Source organism: Perca flavescens, chromosome 21, assembly GCF_004354835.1.
Source record: "Perca flavescens isolate YP-PL-M2 chromosome 21, PFLA_1.0, whole genome shotgun sequence".
In the NCBI taxonomy this organism is placed as follows: Eukaryota; Metazoa; Chordata; class Actinopteri; order Perciformes; family Percidae; genus Perca; species Perca flavescens.
In genome coordinates, this window is record NC_041351.1 from 7,885,589 (window position 1) to 7,902,726 (window position 17,138).

Consider the following 17,138-nt stretch of genomic DNA (forward strand, 5'->3'; position numbering starts at 1 on the left):
CAGCACTCTGCCGCTGCGAGAGAAGGACCAGAAATCTGCAGTTCACAGAATGAAGAGATCAAAATGATGTTGCCTGTAAAAAGGGATTAAACGTAAGCATTCTGTAGCCAGCTGCGGTAAATCCGCGGCTCATTACTGTTCTGCTTTTCTGTGCAAATATTTGTCAATGACTAATGCAGTTATCTGTGAGGTTAAGGTTTGCATTGTTGTAACGGCAAGCCAGCTAATGACAGATGCATCGTGCTCACTTTCTCCGTTGCATTGGACGAGAATTGCAGCGGATGCAAGCAGGCCTTTAATACGATCTGTTGTTTTTGTTTCTCCCCATCTGCCGGTCTAGTCTGGGCGCCACCTCGCTTGGATCGGCTGCTGGTGGATGAGACAGATTTGCCACCGGGGGTTGAGAAAGGAGAAATGCCGTCGCTGAGCATCCGTTGCGACGCTTGACTGACCATGATGAAGACCGAATCCACATCCAAGAGCACCGGCTCTGGCTCTACGCTCAGGAGCCCATCCCCGCACAGAAACGCGTACGAAGCGGGGATGCAGGCCCTGAAGCCCGTCAAAGACAATGCTGCGAACGGGGACATGCAGGAAGGCCCCCGAGGGCGCAGGTACGGCTCCAACGTGCACCGTATCAAAAACATGTTCCAGCAGATGCAGACCCTAACCCCCGCCGATGCGGAGTGTGAGGAAGGCGCCAGGAACGCCGACAAATCGGTGCGCCTCTCCCTCCCCAGAGCCGGGAGCCTGAACGAGAACGTGGACCACAGCGCGCTGCTGAAGCTGGGGTCCACCGTGTCCGAGCGCGTTAGCAAGTTCGACATCAGTAAACCGGAGAACGGGCATCCGCGGGCCTCGTCACCCAGCTACTCCAAGCTGCAGGAGACCCGCCGCATCTTCGAGCAGCAGCAGGAGAGGCAGCAGCAGGAGAGGCAGCAGCAGGAGAGGCAGCAGCAGCAGGAAAAGTTGGCCACCACCAGGGTCCTGCTGAAGACAGACAAGGCCTCGGGCTTCCAGGATAGCAGGTTGGACGTGGTGTCCCGGTTCAATGGCAGCACCGAGTCTCTGGACAGCCTGGACACCAGCGATGCGGTGTCCCCTACAGTCAGCCAGCTCAGTGCTGTGTTTGAACGGGCAGCCGAGCTCCGGAACAACCTCCACCGCCTCTCCTCTACCCCACCGCTCCCTTCCCGGGGGGTCAGCGCCAAGGTGGGTGTGTTGAACTCCAAAATAATTACAAAAAGGGTTTGTGCCTTTGCAGCAGGCAACCCGGAGGAAGATATAAACAATCAGATGGGCCAAGAGGGGCCTCCAAGTGGCCCCAGGGGGAGGGCTACTCCTCCATCTGAAAGCATTAATGGGTGCCAAAGCGCCCCGAATACTGAACTTTACAGTACTCTAGGAGAGCCAAATGAGCAGAGAGAAAAGACAGTGTCAGATGCAGGCGTTGAGGTCAAATCTGAGGAACACTATGGGGCCAAGGGGCCTAACAGCACAACACTGCAAGGTGACATCCACATCTCTGTGGAGAATGGAGGAAGCAAGAAGGAAAGCTCCCCAAAGGGTGGTGAGATGGCCAAGGTTGCTGGGGAAGAGGAAGACAGAACTCTCAGAGACGACCAGTCGGGGCGTGACTCTGTGGATATCAGTACCTACAGCGCGGTGGGGGACGACTTTGGAGGAAGCCAGGTGGATGAGGAGGAAGATGAGGGTGACGACCGCTACGAGCCCGAGTCCAGCTGTGCAGAAATTTCTGGGCTGCCTGTGGAGGAGGACCCGCCCCCCTCCAGGAAGATCCGCTTCAGCACAGAGCCCATCAAGGTGAGCAAATGTGCAGTGGAAGAAAAAAAAACCATGCAGAATGAATATTAAAAACATAGAACATGAAGGTGTTATCTTTCAGACTGTACCCCCAGAGCCTTGTTTAATTAGGCTGAGGTGCAGATTTCTGATTTCTGTCTATATTCTGGTTGGTGTTTTGATTTCTTTTTCCATCCTGTGTGTTGAGAGGCTTGTGCAACTTGACCTTAAAGCTTATCTACCGCGGTACAGTCACTGTCAGCTGTTTTAATGAACTCACTCAGCTTCTGCCGGTGTCAGAATGATGCTGACATTTTGATTTTACCCCGTTTCAACACGGGGCTTTGCACACTACTAACATCCCCTGCCCATTCCACAGTAGCCAGTTGCTAATGGACGGTCCTGCATTCCTACTGTGCAGCTGACATGGGCCCCAAAGGATCTATGATGTAGATACTTATCTGAAATGCAGTGGGAGCTGCTTCTGTAAATAATTGCTGGGGGGAGGAACAAAGAGGCCCGGATAATTAGTCCTGTTTCTAAAGAAGTGGATACTGCGCTGTGGCCAATGCAAGGTCAGCGGACAGTCTATGGGGAGCTGGGTGAGGAATGGAGGGTTTTTGTGTGTGCGTGTGAAAAAGAGAGGGAGGAAGTGAGAAGAGAGACTGTGATCTCCTCTTGGATCAGTGAGATGTGAGAGGAGGAGGCGGAGTTGATTTAAAGTGTCTCTCCGTGTCTGGGGGTGGTGTAATGATCTGGAGAAGAGCATCAGATTCTCTCCAGCTCAGTCTCGCTGCTCTACTCTGCCTGGAGGTCTGAGGCATACAGAGAACTCTGCCAGCTAAAGTTGCCACTGACACTGTACATCACAAACATCCCCTCACGCAGAAAGCCATTTCGGTGACTAAGGGCTCCTGTCCCATATCACGACCAGTCAAGTCGAAAGTTGCTCTTGCTCTCTCTTCTCATGGCTGCACATTGGCCAGTTGCCAAGAATTAGATGAGAAGATTGATACCATGGTTATATTTTTATGACAAATATGAAGCTACGGCCAACCGCCCGGTTAGCTTAGCTTAGCACAAAGACTCGAAACAGGGGGAAACAGCTAGCCTGGTTTCGTCCAAAAGGTAGAAAATCTGCCTATCATCAGCGCCTCTGAACTGTTGAACTATTCCTTTTAATGCCTAACTAGCTTAACTAAGGTGACAGTAATGGTAAAGTGGTTCCACTGTGCGACAGTTGGCGGTGGTAGCGCTAGAAATGTAGCAATTTGCCAGAGAAGATTACTAGACGATGTAAACATGGAGGTAAACAATGCAGGTTACAAAATATTGCAAGTGTTTTTTTATGAGGAAGGAAACATATTCAGCATATTTGTCAGGCCTCAAGGACACACACAATATTTACCCAAACATAACTCCACAGGGTTAACCTCTAAATAATAGGTACAAATAGAAACACAAATGCAGTATTTAAAACCATGTATTCATGTACAGCTATTTCTATTAGTGTGTACTAGTTGTCAGAGATGTTCCAGTATCGGTATCGGCTCCGATACTGCCTAAAACGCTGGTATCGGTATCGGGAAGTACTGGAGTTTATGCACCGATCCAATACCACGTAAGAAAGCCCTAAAGAAAATCTACGATAAAGTAGTTTATTTATTTTCTTTTTCCGTTATAACTGACTGTCAAACTGGATAATAAAAGAAAGTTCTACGACATTCATTGTTTGTATTTGTTCACGTTTCACAAAGAACCTGAGCCAGACCGACAACAAAAGATAGAAATCATATCACATCCATACAGGGATAGTAGTATACAGCTGTTAAAACATAATAAAATATATGACGCACTGGTATCGGATCGGTATCGGCCGATATGCAATTTCAGGTATCGGAATCGGGAAGCAAAATATGGTATCTGACCATCTCTACTAATTGTACGCAAATACCTACATATCTGTGGTAAGCCAAAATTGGGTTTTAATATCTACCCTGGATGGAAGCATGCTGAAAATCCCATGAATCCCAAATAAATTATGCCTGAGTTTAGTATGCCCATCATGCAATTGCAGGAGAAAAAAAGAAAAAAAAGCAGACTTCAACTTAATTTTTTTAACCTCATGATAGCAGGAGGAAGCATTATATATGGCGTGATTAAGAAGTCATAACTCATAAGCTTTGATAAAAAGGCTGAATTTGGTTGTGACCCTGCAGCCGTGATCAGAGAATAACCTCCTACTGAGTCCTTTCACACTGTATCAGTGTGGCCTTTGTTATGAAGATTGATGCAGGGGGTGGTTGAGAGTTAGGGAGGGGGGTAGGTCAAATGGGAGGGGCGTTATTATGCTGCTCAAAAGTCATGCGACTGTCAGCTCTTTAGTCCTGGTGTCAGTTGGTTTCTTTTCCAAACAGGAAGTGCATTTTTAAGGCATATTTCCCCTCTGTGCAACAATTCAGCTTGTTGGCGGTTGGATGTCTGGGCGCATGTCTTTTCTTTGTCCCCATTTTACACTACACACTCCTGTCTGTGTGTCTGTGTTTCTGTGTGTCTATGTGTCTGTCTATCTATCTGTCTGTCTGTCTGTCTGTCTGTCTGTCTGTCTGTCCTCTCACACTGGCAAAAATAGCAGAACTGCTCCGGGTAGAGTTCACACTAGACTCTTTGTTTGCTCCTCCTGACACTCTCTCCTCGCTCCTTCTTTTCTCCCTTTCGATCTTTGTCACCAGTCTCCTACTGCTAGTAAAAATAGCAGCATTGTTATCGTCGCAGACTTGCCTCAGCTTTTCAGGGCCGCCTCTTTGTTGAACACAGGAAGCTGCCTCTCATGTCTTATTTATTTGTCTTGCTTGTTTGTTTTGGCTTCATTTTATATCGCTCTGAATCAATCATGTAGCCTCCTGTGATTTTTAATTATTTATCCTATTGTTAGAGGAACATTTTTCTATTTCTTTATTGAAAATAGCATACAATAAGATAATCTCCACTGGATTTGTGCCGTTCCCTCCAAACCAAAAATAATCAGATTTAATTTTTATGCACCGGAATCCCTTTGCTCACTCATCACCTAGCCTACTCTCTCACTTTTTATCCCCCCATCACACACACGCTGCCTACGCACCTCTGAATAGACCTGCCAGCCTGCTCAAAGAACAGCTATGATTTTGTTTTGCACTGTATCATTAACACAAACAACCTGTTCTTGTATTGTAATAAACCAAGGGTGTTGAATTTGGACAAACATAGAAGGAGGAACTGCATTTTTAAGCGATTTTAACCGCAAATTGCAAAATGGAGAATGCCCAAAATGCAACCTTTGGTGGTTTTTGTGCACTGCTCAGGTCAGCCAACGAGGGATTGCCCAGGGAGAAGTAATACATCACCATATGTCAAGCTATCCTCAAACTGTCTATTACTTAGACTCAGCGGGGCTGCAGTATTTCATACAGTGCATTACTCAAAGCCAGGAGGGGTGGGAGACCAGACAGATTATCAGCAAGGTCACTCTGCCCCACTTCCCAGACCTGAAGTGGTGGTGGGTTGCAAGCTTTTATGTGATGTGCCCACACTCGCTCAGGTTACTGCCATTAGCCATGTTATGCAACGTCTCGCTCATGATGTCCGAGCGCTGTTTTGTCTTGTCCAAAGTTACTGCCATCATCAAAAAAAAAACAGTGATCTGTAATGCTGCATCTGTTTGTATTCATCTTCCTTACATATTACTAGTTCTTTATTTAAGACAGGATAAGGCTGATGTTATTCTATTATTGTAAACAAGTGAAAAGACCAAAGCCAACAACAATGTGTTAGTCTGACTCTCAAGACTTCTCCACCCTGTCTTTGGCACTCAGCACATTCAATATATAACAACATAAATATACATATATACAGTATATATATATATATATATATATATATATATATATATATATATATATATATATATATATATATATAATATGCAATATACCAAACTTATAAAACACCATATAGTTACAGTATATAGTTGCTGTATCCTTCCACATATTGTAGTACTATTCAGTCCCCCGTTGCTGACCTTATTCTCATGCTGCCGTGTCTCTTCCCGGGGTCAGTGCTAAGCCTAAACATGACTGCGGACCAAAGGCTGGCCTGCCAAAACAGACAGGCTCTGGTGCCACGCAACCGTTACTATGACAAACCTACGATATCCATTTTATTGGCTGGAGGAGAGTGGTCCAGGGCGATGGCAGCCATGAACACATCCTTATTTTCTGTCTGCGTGTTACACATCTGGGATCTGGATTAACCCTCAATTTTAGAAGGATTTAGAAGCAATTACCTGCCACTTCCGGGCATGTTTAACCTGTGGTGGTTGGGAATGCAATTAATAATTACACTGTTAAGAGGGGAAGTGCTTGTTTTGGTCTGCATGTGCTTTACTTTGACAGCTTGATAAAGCATCACACAAGCATCATGACCCCAAGAATCTTGGATTAATTGCAGCAATGAGGCGCCAGATCTCACATTATGCATGGTTATCACTTTAAGCATTTAAAGTAGAAATGAGGGGGGGGTACCATACTGCAGGAGAGCCTCCAGAGCCGTTTTGTCATTTAGCCATCTCTCTGTCACGACATTGTAAAATGGAGCTGTGACTTACTGCTTATTTTTAATACCTTCTACTGTACCAAGTGGATGCTCTGTCTGTATAGACACACACAATATATTAGCTGGTGAGTGGTTCTAGCTAGCTGCCCACAGAGCTTTTGTAGGACATCCCAGACGGCTGGTAGCAGAGAGAGGGATGGGGGAGGAGGAAGGGAGTTTCCTGGCCATCTGTTAGCTTCTCTGACCTACTATCTGCCACAACTGGAACAGCGTCCTTCTTCAGCCCTGCCCACCCCCATCTCCATGCCTTTTAATCCCAATGTTTGTCTTCTAAAGATAGCCACCTCACCGTTCAAGGAGTTCATCTACTACTCTACACACAGTACAGTACTTAGGTTAAGGTTTGGGTCAAAGGTTGCATTGTGCAGGATCCCATTAGTTGGCCTGGCCTTGTGTGGGATCATGGCACAGAATGGGGGAGAGGGAGGAAGTGAAAGTGTGAATTCAGTGTCAGTGAGGGCTCGATGTAGCCTGACCTGCATCATGACACCCATCCTAAACTTGCCCAAGGCTGCAGGTCACGACGTACATCCAGTCACGCCTGTGTTTTTTCTTTTTCCAGTGCCACGTAAAACGCTGCTGAACCTCCTGGTTTGATCTTCCACAGCATTGTGGGCGTAAAATGAGGGAACCACAAGCCACCAGCCGTGGCCTCTTGATCTTTAAACTCAAGGAGTGAAGCAGTGCCACGTGAGAGCGTCACTGTTGTTGTTTTGTGCTCTGTTACTTAGGATGCAAACAGTGCATTTTGTGCGTCTGTAATCCACATTCTGCTAATCCCTCTAAATACGAAGGTAACCTAAATCAAAAGCCATTAGACTTCAGTGCTGCTCCCAATGCTATCTGTCATCTGCAGTACAGTTAGGTTCAATTTTATTCACTTAATTCATAGTGTGAACTAAAATCAGTACTGCTGCAGCTAATTGTTATTTGCATTATAGATGAATCTGTCAATTCCTTTTTTGATCAAACGTTCAGTCAATAAAATGCCAGGGTACGTCTTCAAATTGCTTTTGTATGATCAATAGTTGCTTGATTATTAAATAAAAAAACAAGTGGACATATCAAAATTGTTGTCAGTTAAGAGAATAATCAACTAGTAATAATCAACAAAAGCAAATTCTTTATTTATTTAATTGAAGGGGATCCATTAAAAGAATAGTTTGACCCCAGCCAAACTCTAAAGCAGCATGTAATCGTCATCGGCCTCGTCATCACTTGTGTGTGAACACACAGTTATGGTGGTGATTTGGCTATAAGGCGATAACATTTTAAACCCTATTCTTATTGGTAAGTAGAAGCAGAGGCTTGTACAGCGTCCACCGATGCATGAAAATACAATGATACTGAATAAATCCGCAAGAGGAGGGGCTGCTTACATTTCAAAGGCGCTGTCAAAACTGACAGGCTTTTTACTGTGTGGCGTTGCCAGGGAGACGGGGCCCATATAACTAAAGAGTTAGCACTAAAGCCACGAGATGCTACTTTGTAACACAGATGGACAAACTAAACAGCAGAGAAAGAGAAGTGACAGAAAGTAAACAAAGACTCAACAAAAAGTGCTAAAAGTGTGGCAGCAGAGGGAACAAATGATTGTGGAAGAAACAAGTTGAAAAATCTGACCAAATAAACGAAAGAATGTGTGAAGAGAGAAGGTCCAGCACTGAATTAAGTGTGGCTATTGGAGCATGCAAGGTGGTGCATGCATAATCACCGTGGAAGACTGAGAGTGAGGCTTTTAAAGATTCTGTGTGTGTGTGTGTGTGTGTGTGTGTGTGTGTGTGTGCGCAGCAGCTGCAGAAGGCCTCCATTAGCATGCTGGAGGTGGTTATGTAAACTGTCATGCTGGTAGACCAGAGTGAATGTGGGAAAGAGAGGCCTCTGTCTTCAGTGGTTGTGATTGATTTTCCCTCCAGTGTGTTTGATACACATTACCGCTGTGAAATAATACAGCTCGGCGGCCTTAAGGAAATGCTGCGACTGTCTCAGTTGAAGTGGTCGATACATTTGAATTGCATTACGTCTGCATTAACAGTGGTGGTCAGTTTTTATGAAAACCATGTATCCAGCTTGTCTATCTCAGCTGCGTACTGTTCATCTCCTCCACGTCTGAACGTTTGGCGATAAGCTGCAGTAAGTACACAATACAAAGCCGTGATGAGTTCTTGAAAATTAAATTTTTTCCCATAAAAAAAATGCCTCAAACCGATTAGTTGATTATCAAAATAGTTGGCAATTAATTTAATAGTTGACAACCAATCGATTAGTTGATTCATCTTTGCACCACTAGTGTTCAACATATCCATTTTTACATTTGTATTAAAGCAGATACATATTTCAGGAATTAAAATAAATACTGGATTTAAAATATGAACAGATGTTCCAAAAAACACTTTGAATCACCTATTGTGAAGTCACAAGCCACTCTCTTTCACAAGTGATTCAACATTCACCACGCTCCCCAGGGTGCACAGTGTTTTCTGTTTTCAGTAGCAGTTACTATATTTGGAGGACATGCAAGAAGAACTAGGAAGTAGCATGAAACAGCGATAAGCCGCCATGACTGTTAAGAAAAGAAAGGAAAGGGTCATCTACAGACTTCAGGTAGCAGAAAATCCAAGGAGAAGTGTTACCAAAGGGCTAATGCTGATTGAACTTTGGACAGTGCAAAAACACCACATTTTCGGAAAAGTGCCTATTCACTTTCTTGCCAAAAGTTGGATAAGAAAGTTGATGCCACTGTTGTGTCTGTACGCTGAATATAAAGCTACAGCCAGGATACAGTTAGCTTAGCTTAGCACAAAGACTGGAAACAGGGGGAATCAGCTAGTCTGGCTCCGTCCAAACATAAAACCACAAATTGTTGCCTTCACACTTACGTTTTGAGCGAATTACCAAGATTTAAAGTGTTCATTATTTTTGTTTAGAGGTGCTGGTAGGCAGGTGTTATACCTTTGGACAGAAGCTAGCTGTTTCCCCCCACTGCTAGTCTTTGTGCTAAGATAAGCCAAATATACTCTATACTAAAGATAGCGCATTTCAAGCAGCGCCAATGATATGAAACGATAACGACACACTTTCTGTCTCCTAAAGGGGCGTGGCTGTTTGGTCCTGAGACAGAAACAGGTCTCAAACTAAGTTATTTTCTGTCTGTAAAATGCCATATTAGTGTCAGAATGTTCTGGGGATATGTGGCTTGTGAAAAATGGGTCCAATATTTACTTTGGTGACTATGGAAAGAAAGAATCGCTCATAATGTGTGTTCATGTTCACTTCTCCCGTTGGAATCAACACACACGGACCTGACGCTAGTCTCCTAAAGAGGCGTGGCCGTGGCGGAGCCCATGTGACACAGATACAGGAAACTACTCTGAGCTAGGGGGGGCCCAGTTGTAATACGTCTGTGGATTAGCTAACCGTCTCCTCGTGGTAGCTTCATATTTAACAGACAGATATGATAGTGGTATTGATCTTCTCATCAGACTCTGCAAGAAAGCAAAAAAGCCAAATTCTTTCTTTAAAAAAAACTAGCATCTCAAATTAGGGCTGCACAATTAATTGCAATTTTATCGAAATCGCAATATGGACTAGTGCAGTATCACGGCCTACACATCCTATCCTACAGACTAAAGAAAATATCTTTGTTTGGTGCAGATCCTCGCAAAAATCACACTATAATCATTTCCTTTTATTTTTATTTTAATAATTTTCAATGAAAATTAGAAAACTAACACAAAAATGATCATTCCCTCCAATATCGTGAATCATATTGCAATCGCAATATCAGTTAAAAATAAACGCAATTGGAAAACGTCCTCATATCAGGCAGGCCTATCTCAAATCCCCCCTTTTCAAGAAAATCTGAAAAAAACTATGGATAATTAAAAATACAGTACAAAACTTTATGCTACCTTCCACAGTCTTGAACAAAGAGGTTTTACGTGTTTGTGATCTCAGTCTGATCGAGTGTCTCGGTCTCCTCCTGCAGGTGTTTGCCACTTACCCCAACGAGGACTACGACAGGCGTAATGAAGACGTGGATCCAATGGCAGCGTCTGCTGAGTACGAGCTGGAGAAGAGGGTGGAGAGGCTGGACCTGTTCCCCGCGGAGCTGGAGAAAGGTACAGAACATTACAGAGTTATCTAAGAAGCCTGCCATCTGGAGTATTTGAATAATTCTAAGCATTTATTGGAACCTGATTGGGGTGGTTTGCATGAAATTGGGAATGAAAATGAGTATAAGAAACATTCAAAGAAAAGTATTTGAAAATTAATTTTGGTATATGTGATTAACCTCCCACTGGACAGTTCAATTTGTCCTTTCTGTCTCTCTTGGAAGCCAAAAGAAAAAAAAAAATCTTTACTACTTATGTAAAAAGGTCTTCAGTGTTCAACGACTGCCTTCTGCCAACCACCCTGTTTCCCCCAGTGAGCCACACTTCCCTCAACATCCCTTCAACATTATGGTGCATTAATATATTTATAGAATACTATATTTAGAATTTTGTACATGGCAGGTTACGCAGGATACCATATGTGACCATTTTCTGTAATAATGATGCGCTGATGTGTTTACCGTCAAATGAATGACAAATGAATGCAATACTTCAGCATATCACACCTCAGGCAGGATGTTATCACTGATTCTGATCTCACTTTCAAGTCACATATGAAGAAGCTAACTGAAATAGTGTTTTCTCCTCGAGATTCAAATAACTTGTGCATGCTTTTATTACAACCATAAATCAATTACAGCAACACACAGAATCATTCGAGACCCTGGAAATACTCTAGAAATCTTTTCATGGAGTTGCTCCTGACTCTGCGGTTGATGTGCTGCATGTCCCTTGTAGACCCCCCCATAGCCACAGACTCTCTGCTGCTCACTGTACCAAACAAAATCAGACAAAGACCTGCGGTAAAGCTGCCTTCTGCAGTTTTAGAGCCAAACCCTGGAACAGATTCTCCCGCTGGATCAGAGAACAGCAATGTCAAAGCTAAAAAGTCACCTTTTTAGCTTTGCTTATAACCATAAACCTGTTATTAGTTCACTGCTATGTACACTTTTGCTACATTAGAAACTGAAATAAAATATTTTTCTTTCTTCCTGCATTTAATAAGGTTAACTGTCTGCTCTTTCTTTATAATTTCTTTTATGGTACCACTACTCTACCACTCCTAATGAAGCATTTATAACCCTGAAGGATAAACACATACTCTATAATGAACATATAGTAAAACCTAGTCTTAATAATTTAAATATGTCTTCATAGGGGAAGTTATAATTGTTGACAAACACTGTACATTAACAAACAGTTAAAATATGTATTTATGTATTTATAGCTGTGTACAACTACATTAAGCGAGGTATAATCCATTTATTAAATGTTTTTCTACTGCTTGTAAATTATAAATTGGGGGATTTAATCTTAAGTGTTACTATAACGTCTTGAGATACTTGTATTATTATGCAGTCTATAAATTGTAACTACAAGATCAATTTATTAGGTATTTAGAGTTATAATAGAGGATCTCTGAAAGGTCCCGTGTGGAGTTTCTGACCACTAGCAGCACTATGGAGCCATGTTTTTACGAGTGGGTCCCTGTTTTGTTTGTATCGTGCACATGCACGAGGACGCGCATGCATGTGTGCGAGCACGCAGACAATGCGATACACATTCCTGCTGCCCGTTTCATGCTATCACACTGACTGACAGTTGGTGGCAGTAGTGTGCAAATAAATGCAGTAATGTACCAACAAAAGTAGGGAAGAAGACGACTGACAGCAAGCGAGCATGGATGTAAAATTGGCTTTGTAAATGTTTTATGAGGAAGGAAATGCATTGTCAGGCCTCATGACAATATCCAATGTCCTGTTTGTTTACAAGAAAACTCCACAGAGGACCTTTAATTTGGATCACACCTGTGGTGGAGGGAAAGGGCCAAGCACTGCTCTGTTTTTACTTCCCCACCCAAATTTATCCTGGTGGTTAACCGACCATCTTTCAGTCACAAGCTCACTTCTTTGAAATTAGTCCACAGCCGCAAATTATTACCAAAAATGTCATTCACAAGAGAACAACATGAACATGGAATCAAAGACATGTTTTCCACCCACAGAGAGTGGTAACAGCGCCACAGTCCACGAGCTCCAATGCTTCACTCACAAAGACATGACAGCATAACACATCAAAACTGACCAAAAGCTGTTAAACATGGATTACAGTAACAGTATGGTAACAGCTGGTCTTGTATTTGGCTTTCAGATGGCGAGGGCCTGGGCATCAGTATCATTGGGATGGGTGCAGGGGCTGACATGGGCCTGGAGAAACTGGGCATCTTTGTGAAGACAGTCACGGATGGAGGAGCAGCACACAGGGATGGCAGGTGTGTTCATTACTGTTCAATTCACTTAGGATTATTCTTTATCTGGTAAAGACACATGGCAAAAAAAAAGGCATTTGATTTGTAAACCACGTGCCAACCTGAGGTTAGTAGTAGTTTTTTCCAGGAGTGGATGCTTCATTGTCGTCTTTCTTTCGGATTCCTGGCAACTGCAGATAGGTCTTGCTGCCAAAAATGAGGGCTTATAAATGGAGTGTGGTTTGTGTGTGCCTTAGTATAAAGGCAATAGATGAGCTATTACTGTGAATCCTAAACCTCTTAACTGCCTCCTCCAGGATCCAGGTGAACGATCTGATTGTGGAGGTGGACGGGACCAGTTTGGTGGGAGTTACCCAGAACTTTGCCGCCTCGGTACTCAGGAACACCTCAGGAACTGTCAAGTAAGAGTTACTTTTGGATAGCCATGATTTTATTGCAATTGCTTTGACGTAAGAAACACAAATCATCCGACACCAGTGTAATGTTTTTTTAGCCACAGGAGCGGGATGGAAATGTCGGTCGGCCAGTTGGTCCAGCACTATAGTCTTCGAATAAAATATCTCAACAACCATTGGCTGTATTGCAATGACCACGCACTCCGTACATCATCTATAACGCCATCATTAGATCCAAATTTGAATTCAATTTTATTTATAGTGTCAAATCATAACACATTATCTCAGGACACTTTACAGATAGAGAGGGTCTAGACCAGACTAATTTACAGAGCCCAACAATTCCCCCAAGAGCTTGCATTTGGTGCAACAGTGGCAAGGAAAAACTTCCCTTTAACAGGCAAAAAACCTCGGACAGAACCGGGTTCTTGGTGGGCGGCCATCTGCTGCAACCAGTTGGGGGTAAGAGGGGGATTAAAATGTCCAGTACTTATATTTGTGACTAAAAATACCTGCAAAACTTAAGACGTTCCTACGAGCCTCAGCTGTACTTAGTGTTTAGTGCTAATTAGCAAATGCTCACATGCTGGGGATCATTACATTACTGCTAAACACCAACATGTTAGCATGTTAGCAAGCTGATATTGTTATATATCTCATAGCACTGCTGTGATCTTAGTGCATTCATTTTTACAGTAGCAATCCAGGACATAAGTCTTGTTACACTTTGACATCTGCATTCTTGCTTGAAGACATGGTTTGTTCTTGATATATACGCACTGCCAGTCTTACACGCAGGACTCACTTCTACCACATCCTGCCCATTCAGCTCACCAGACTGCTGATTTATATCTCAAGTCTCACAGGGTCATGATTATACCCTTCAGTGTTGAAAAGCTCCTTTCTGAGACATCCTGAATGCGGTCCAAAAATTCCACACCACAACCACAGAAAACACAGTTATCAGGAACAAATACACTTGGCATCTAAAGTAGAGTTTTGAAATGCCAGAGGGATATTTGTAGCCGAGCTCTTTGGCGTTTTGGTGGAGCGGACCGTTCCCTGTGCACGCCTTTTGTCATCTAAACTCATTCATAATTCAGGGTTTAGTGGTCAGCGCTGTACGGGTGATTGTTAGTGTTGTGTGACTTGTGAAGATCAGAGACCTCCATAGATAGCTCATCCATTATGGATGTGCTGCAGTGATGGCGAAGGGCACTAGAGCTCAGACCTATTCATAAAAATCGTCAGGCGGACAATAGACGGGGACAGGAAGTACGTTTGTTAACATTTAATTACCCGTTAGTGGCGAGGAAATTGAACGGTTGCAGCAGCTGGCTTAATAACTGGCTTCATCGTCATTCAGTGTTTTGTTTTTTTTGTCTTGCTCGCTGTTTACACTGTGGCTTTAATTGGACAGAGATTGGAGAGAGATTTGCGAGCCTCAATCAGGAAACATATAGTCTCTAAAATGAGCTTTACAATGAGCTTAAGGAGAGGCAGGGATGAGGGTTTGGGTTTAATCATAGAAGAGGCCAACTCCATAGAGACTGCCTTTGTTCAGCTCTAAACAGGAAGACATTTTCTGACCTTAGAGAGCCAGCACATTCCTTACTACATTAATACATTACACTATACCAACTGGAGAGGGCTGTAAGAAGTCTATTATATATGAAAAACACTTTCTTGGTCCTTGTGGAGCCATTGTCCGTGCTCTTTAGTAGTCAGGAGTAAAAATAAATAAAAATAAATAAAAAAGGACTGTAATGTAATATTTAGCATGCAGTATCATACTATTTCAGTTCAGCTAGCCACTTTGAACATGTCCGAGTTGTTCAATCCTGACTGAGCTGGACTGCCGATTGTCAAAACACAGGTTTGTGATTGGGCGAGAAAAGCCGGGAGAACAGAGCGAAGTGGCCCAGCTCATCCAGCAGACCCTGGAGCAGGAACGCTGGCAGAGGGAGATGATGGAGCAGCGCTACAACCAGTACATGGACGAACAAGAGGTTAGTCCTGCATGCTCAGGGCTCATTTTTTAAGACCCTCTGAAACGAGGAGTACTGGTGTAGGATCCTCACAAAACTGCTGGCCTCGTCGTTCTTGACTCAGTGGTGGTGCGTTGTCTGCACATGCATGGTGCAGAAGTCAAAGTGCAATGCTTACTAATCACTTTCCTTCCCCCTTTGTCCACTTGCATGTACACACACACACACACACACACACACACACACACACACACACACACACACACACACACACACACACACACACACACACACACACACACACACACACACACACATTTAGAGAGGATCAATTCCAAAAAATAATAATATCTGAATGCATTTATCACCATTTAAAGCCTTCAAGTTATCAACAGACGCGTCACTAAATAGTTTTAAATTGTATATCAACTTTTCAACCTGCTCAGGCACAAAAATACCTCCTTAAAAATGAAAAACAAGTCTCTTTCTTTTGCAATAATTCGTCATCTCTGTATGTCCTTGTTTCCCTTTTAGGATTATGAAATGCATAAGAGAAGTGACTCTCTCTGGTGTGGCTGTGTTGTGTGTGTGTGTGCTTCTGGCAGGAAGCCACACTGTTCAGACTGATCAAACGATAAGCTCAGCTCCAAAATGGGGACAAATCAGAATCTCAGATTTGGTGGCCTCGGATGGCCTTTGCTTTGTTAATCTCATAACTCAGATGTTCTCTCCGTTTTATTTTTACATAAACAGAGCACGTACTCAAAAACTGCCTGCAGTTACATTATAACAACAGAGAGGAAGTTGCTCCATTCATGCAAGGGTGATGGTGGGTGGTTCCTCAAAAGCTTAGGTTGTATAATAGAAAGTATAGTATGCACTTTGGAGTTTTGCACCATCTAGTGGCTGTTTGGTGTCACAGCACAGAAACATGTTTGTAGAGACACCATTTAATGACCTTTTCCTGCTTTATGTAACATTTTATTCAAATATTCAACAACAAATGCAAAATAAATGCAAAACCTCATGTGTAAAAACAAAATCTTACATTTGCAAACAATAGATTTGTCTTCCCAAATTCCAGCTCTCTCTATCTATATGATAGGCTACTGGTTTGCAATTTGAATAACCACACATGATGTAAGATAAGATAAGATAAGATTTTATTGTCTCTTATAGGACAAATTCGTCTTGGGCAGTCGAGGGAACAGAAATGGCGACGCATTGCACATAAACACACAATAAGCACACAGTAAACATGCATAAAACATAAGCATACCCAGTCTCATCCCAGTGCATTCAATAAACATTCGATAAACCTCACACAAGACCCCGCTTCCTTCCCCCACACTCACACAAGAAAAAGAACCCACTGCACACACAACCCCTCCCCAACTCCCCACCATTGCACTTAATTCTACCCAGATTGCACATTTCCCATTAAATCATGCTGCTATCAATAACTTGTGTTGCACAATGCCGTGTCGAAATTAAAATATTGCACCAGTGCCTTACCAGATAGACGTCCTGCTGCTGTAACATCTGGACTCAACTGGAAATACAGGACATCAAATAGGGAAGCAAGTTGTGATATTAAAGGGTCTGTTCATCCCTCCGTAATTTGGGTGAACTGGCCTTTTAAACTTAGAATAATTATTTCTGTCTGTGAATGTGTTCCTGACCTGGACCTCGTCCCTGCAGGGTGGCGAATACGGCACAGACGAGGAAGAGGACGAGGATGAGGAGGTCAGTCCTCCGTATCCCAGTGCCATCGAGGTGTTTGACTTGGCAGAGAACGAGGACATGTCGCCTCTGGAGACGGACCCTGAGAAACTGGCACATAAATACAAAGAGGTGAGAAATGAACTCCGTAATTGGAGCGCTTCCTGTGTAATCACATCTTACTTCCTCTAGT

General features: G+C 43.3%; 1 protein-coding gene across 1 annotated transcript in view; it reads left to right on the forward strand.

The window, feature by feature from the left end:
- The window catches only part of LOC114547659 (neurabin-2), a 20,462-nt gene continuing 3,324 nt past the window's right edge, over positions 1-17,138 (forward strand). Inside the window, exons 1-7 of the mRNA XM_028566936.1 lie at positions 1-92; positions 341-1,824; positions 10,445-10,577; positions 12,723-12,843; positions 13,137-13,241; positions 15,112-15,244; positions 16,925-17,077. Coding sequence (XP_028422737.1) covers positions 454-1,824; positions 10,445-10,577; positions 12,723-12,843; positions 13,137-13,241; positions 15,112-15,244; positions 16,925-17,077 — 2,016 coding nt within the window. The 5' untranslated portion in view covers positions 1-92; positions 341-453. The remainder of the gene's footprint in view (positions 93-340; positions 1,825-10,444; positions 10,578-12,722; positions 12,844-13,136; positions 13,242-15,111; positions 15,245-16,924; positions 17,078-17,138) is intronic.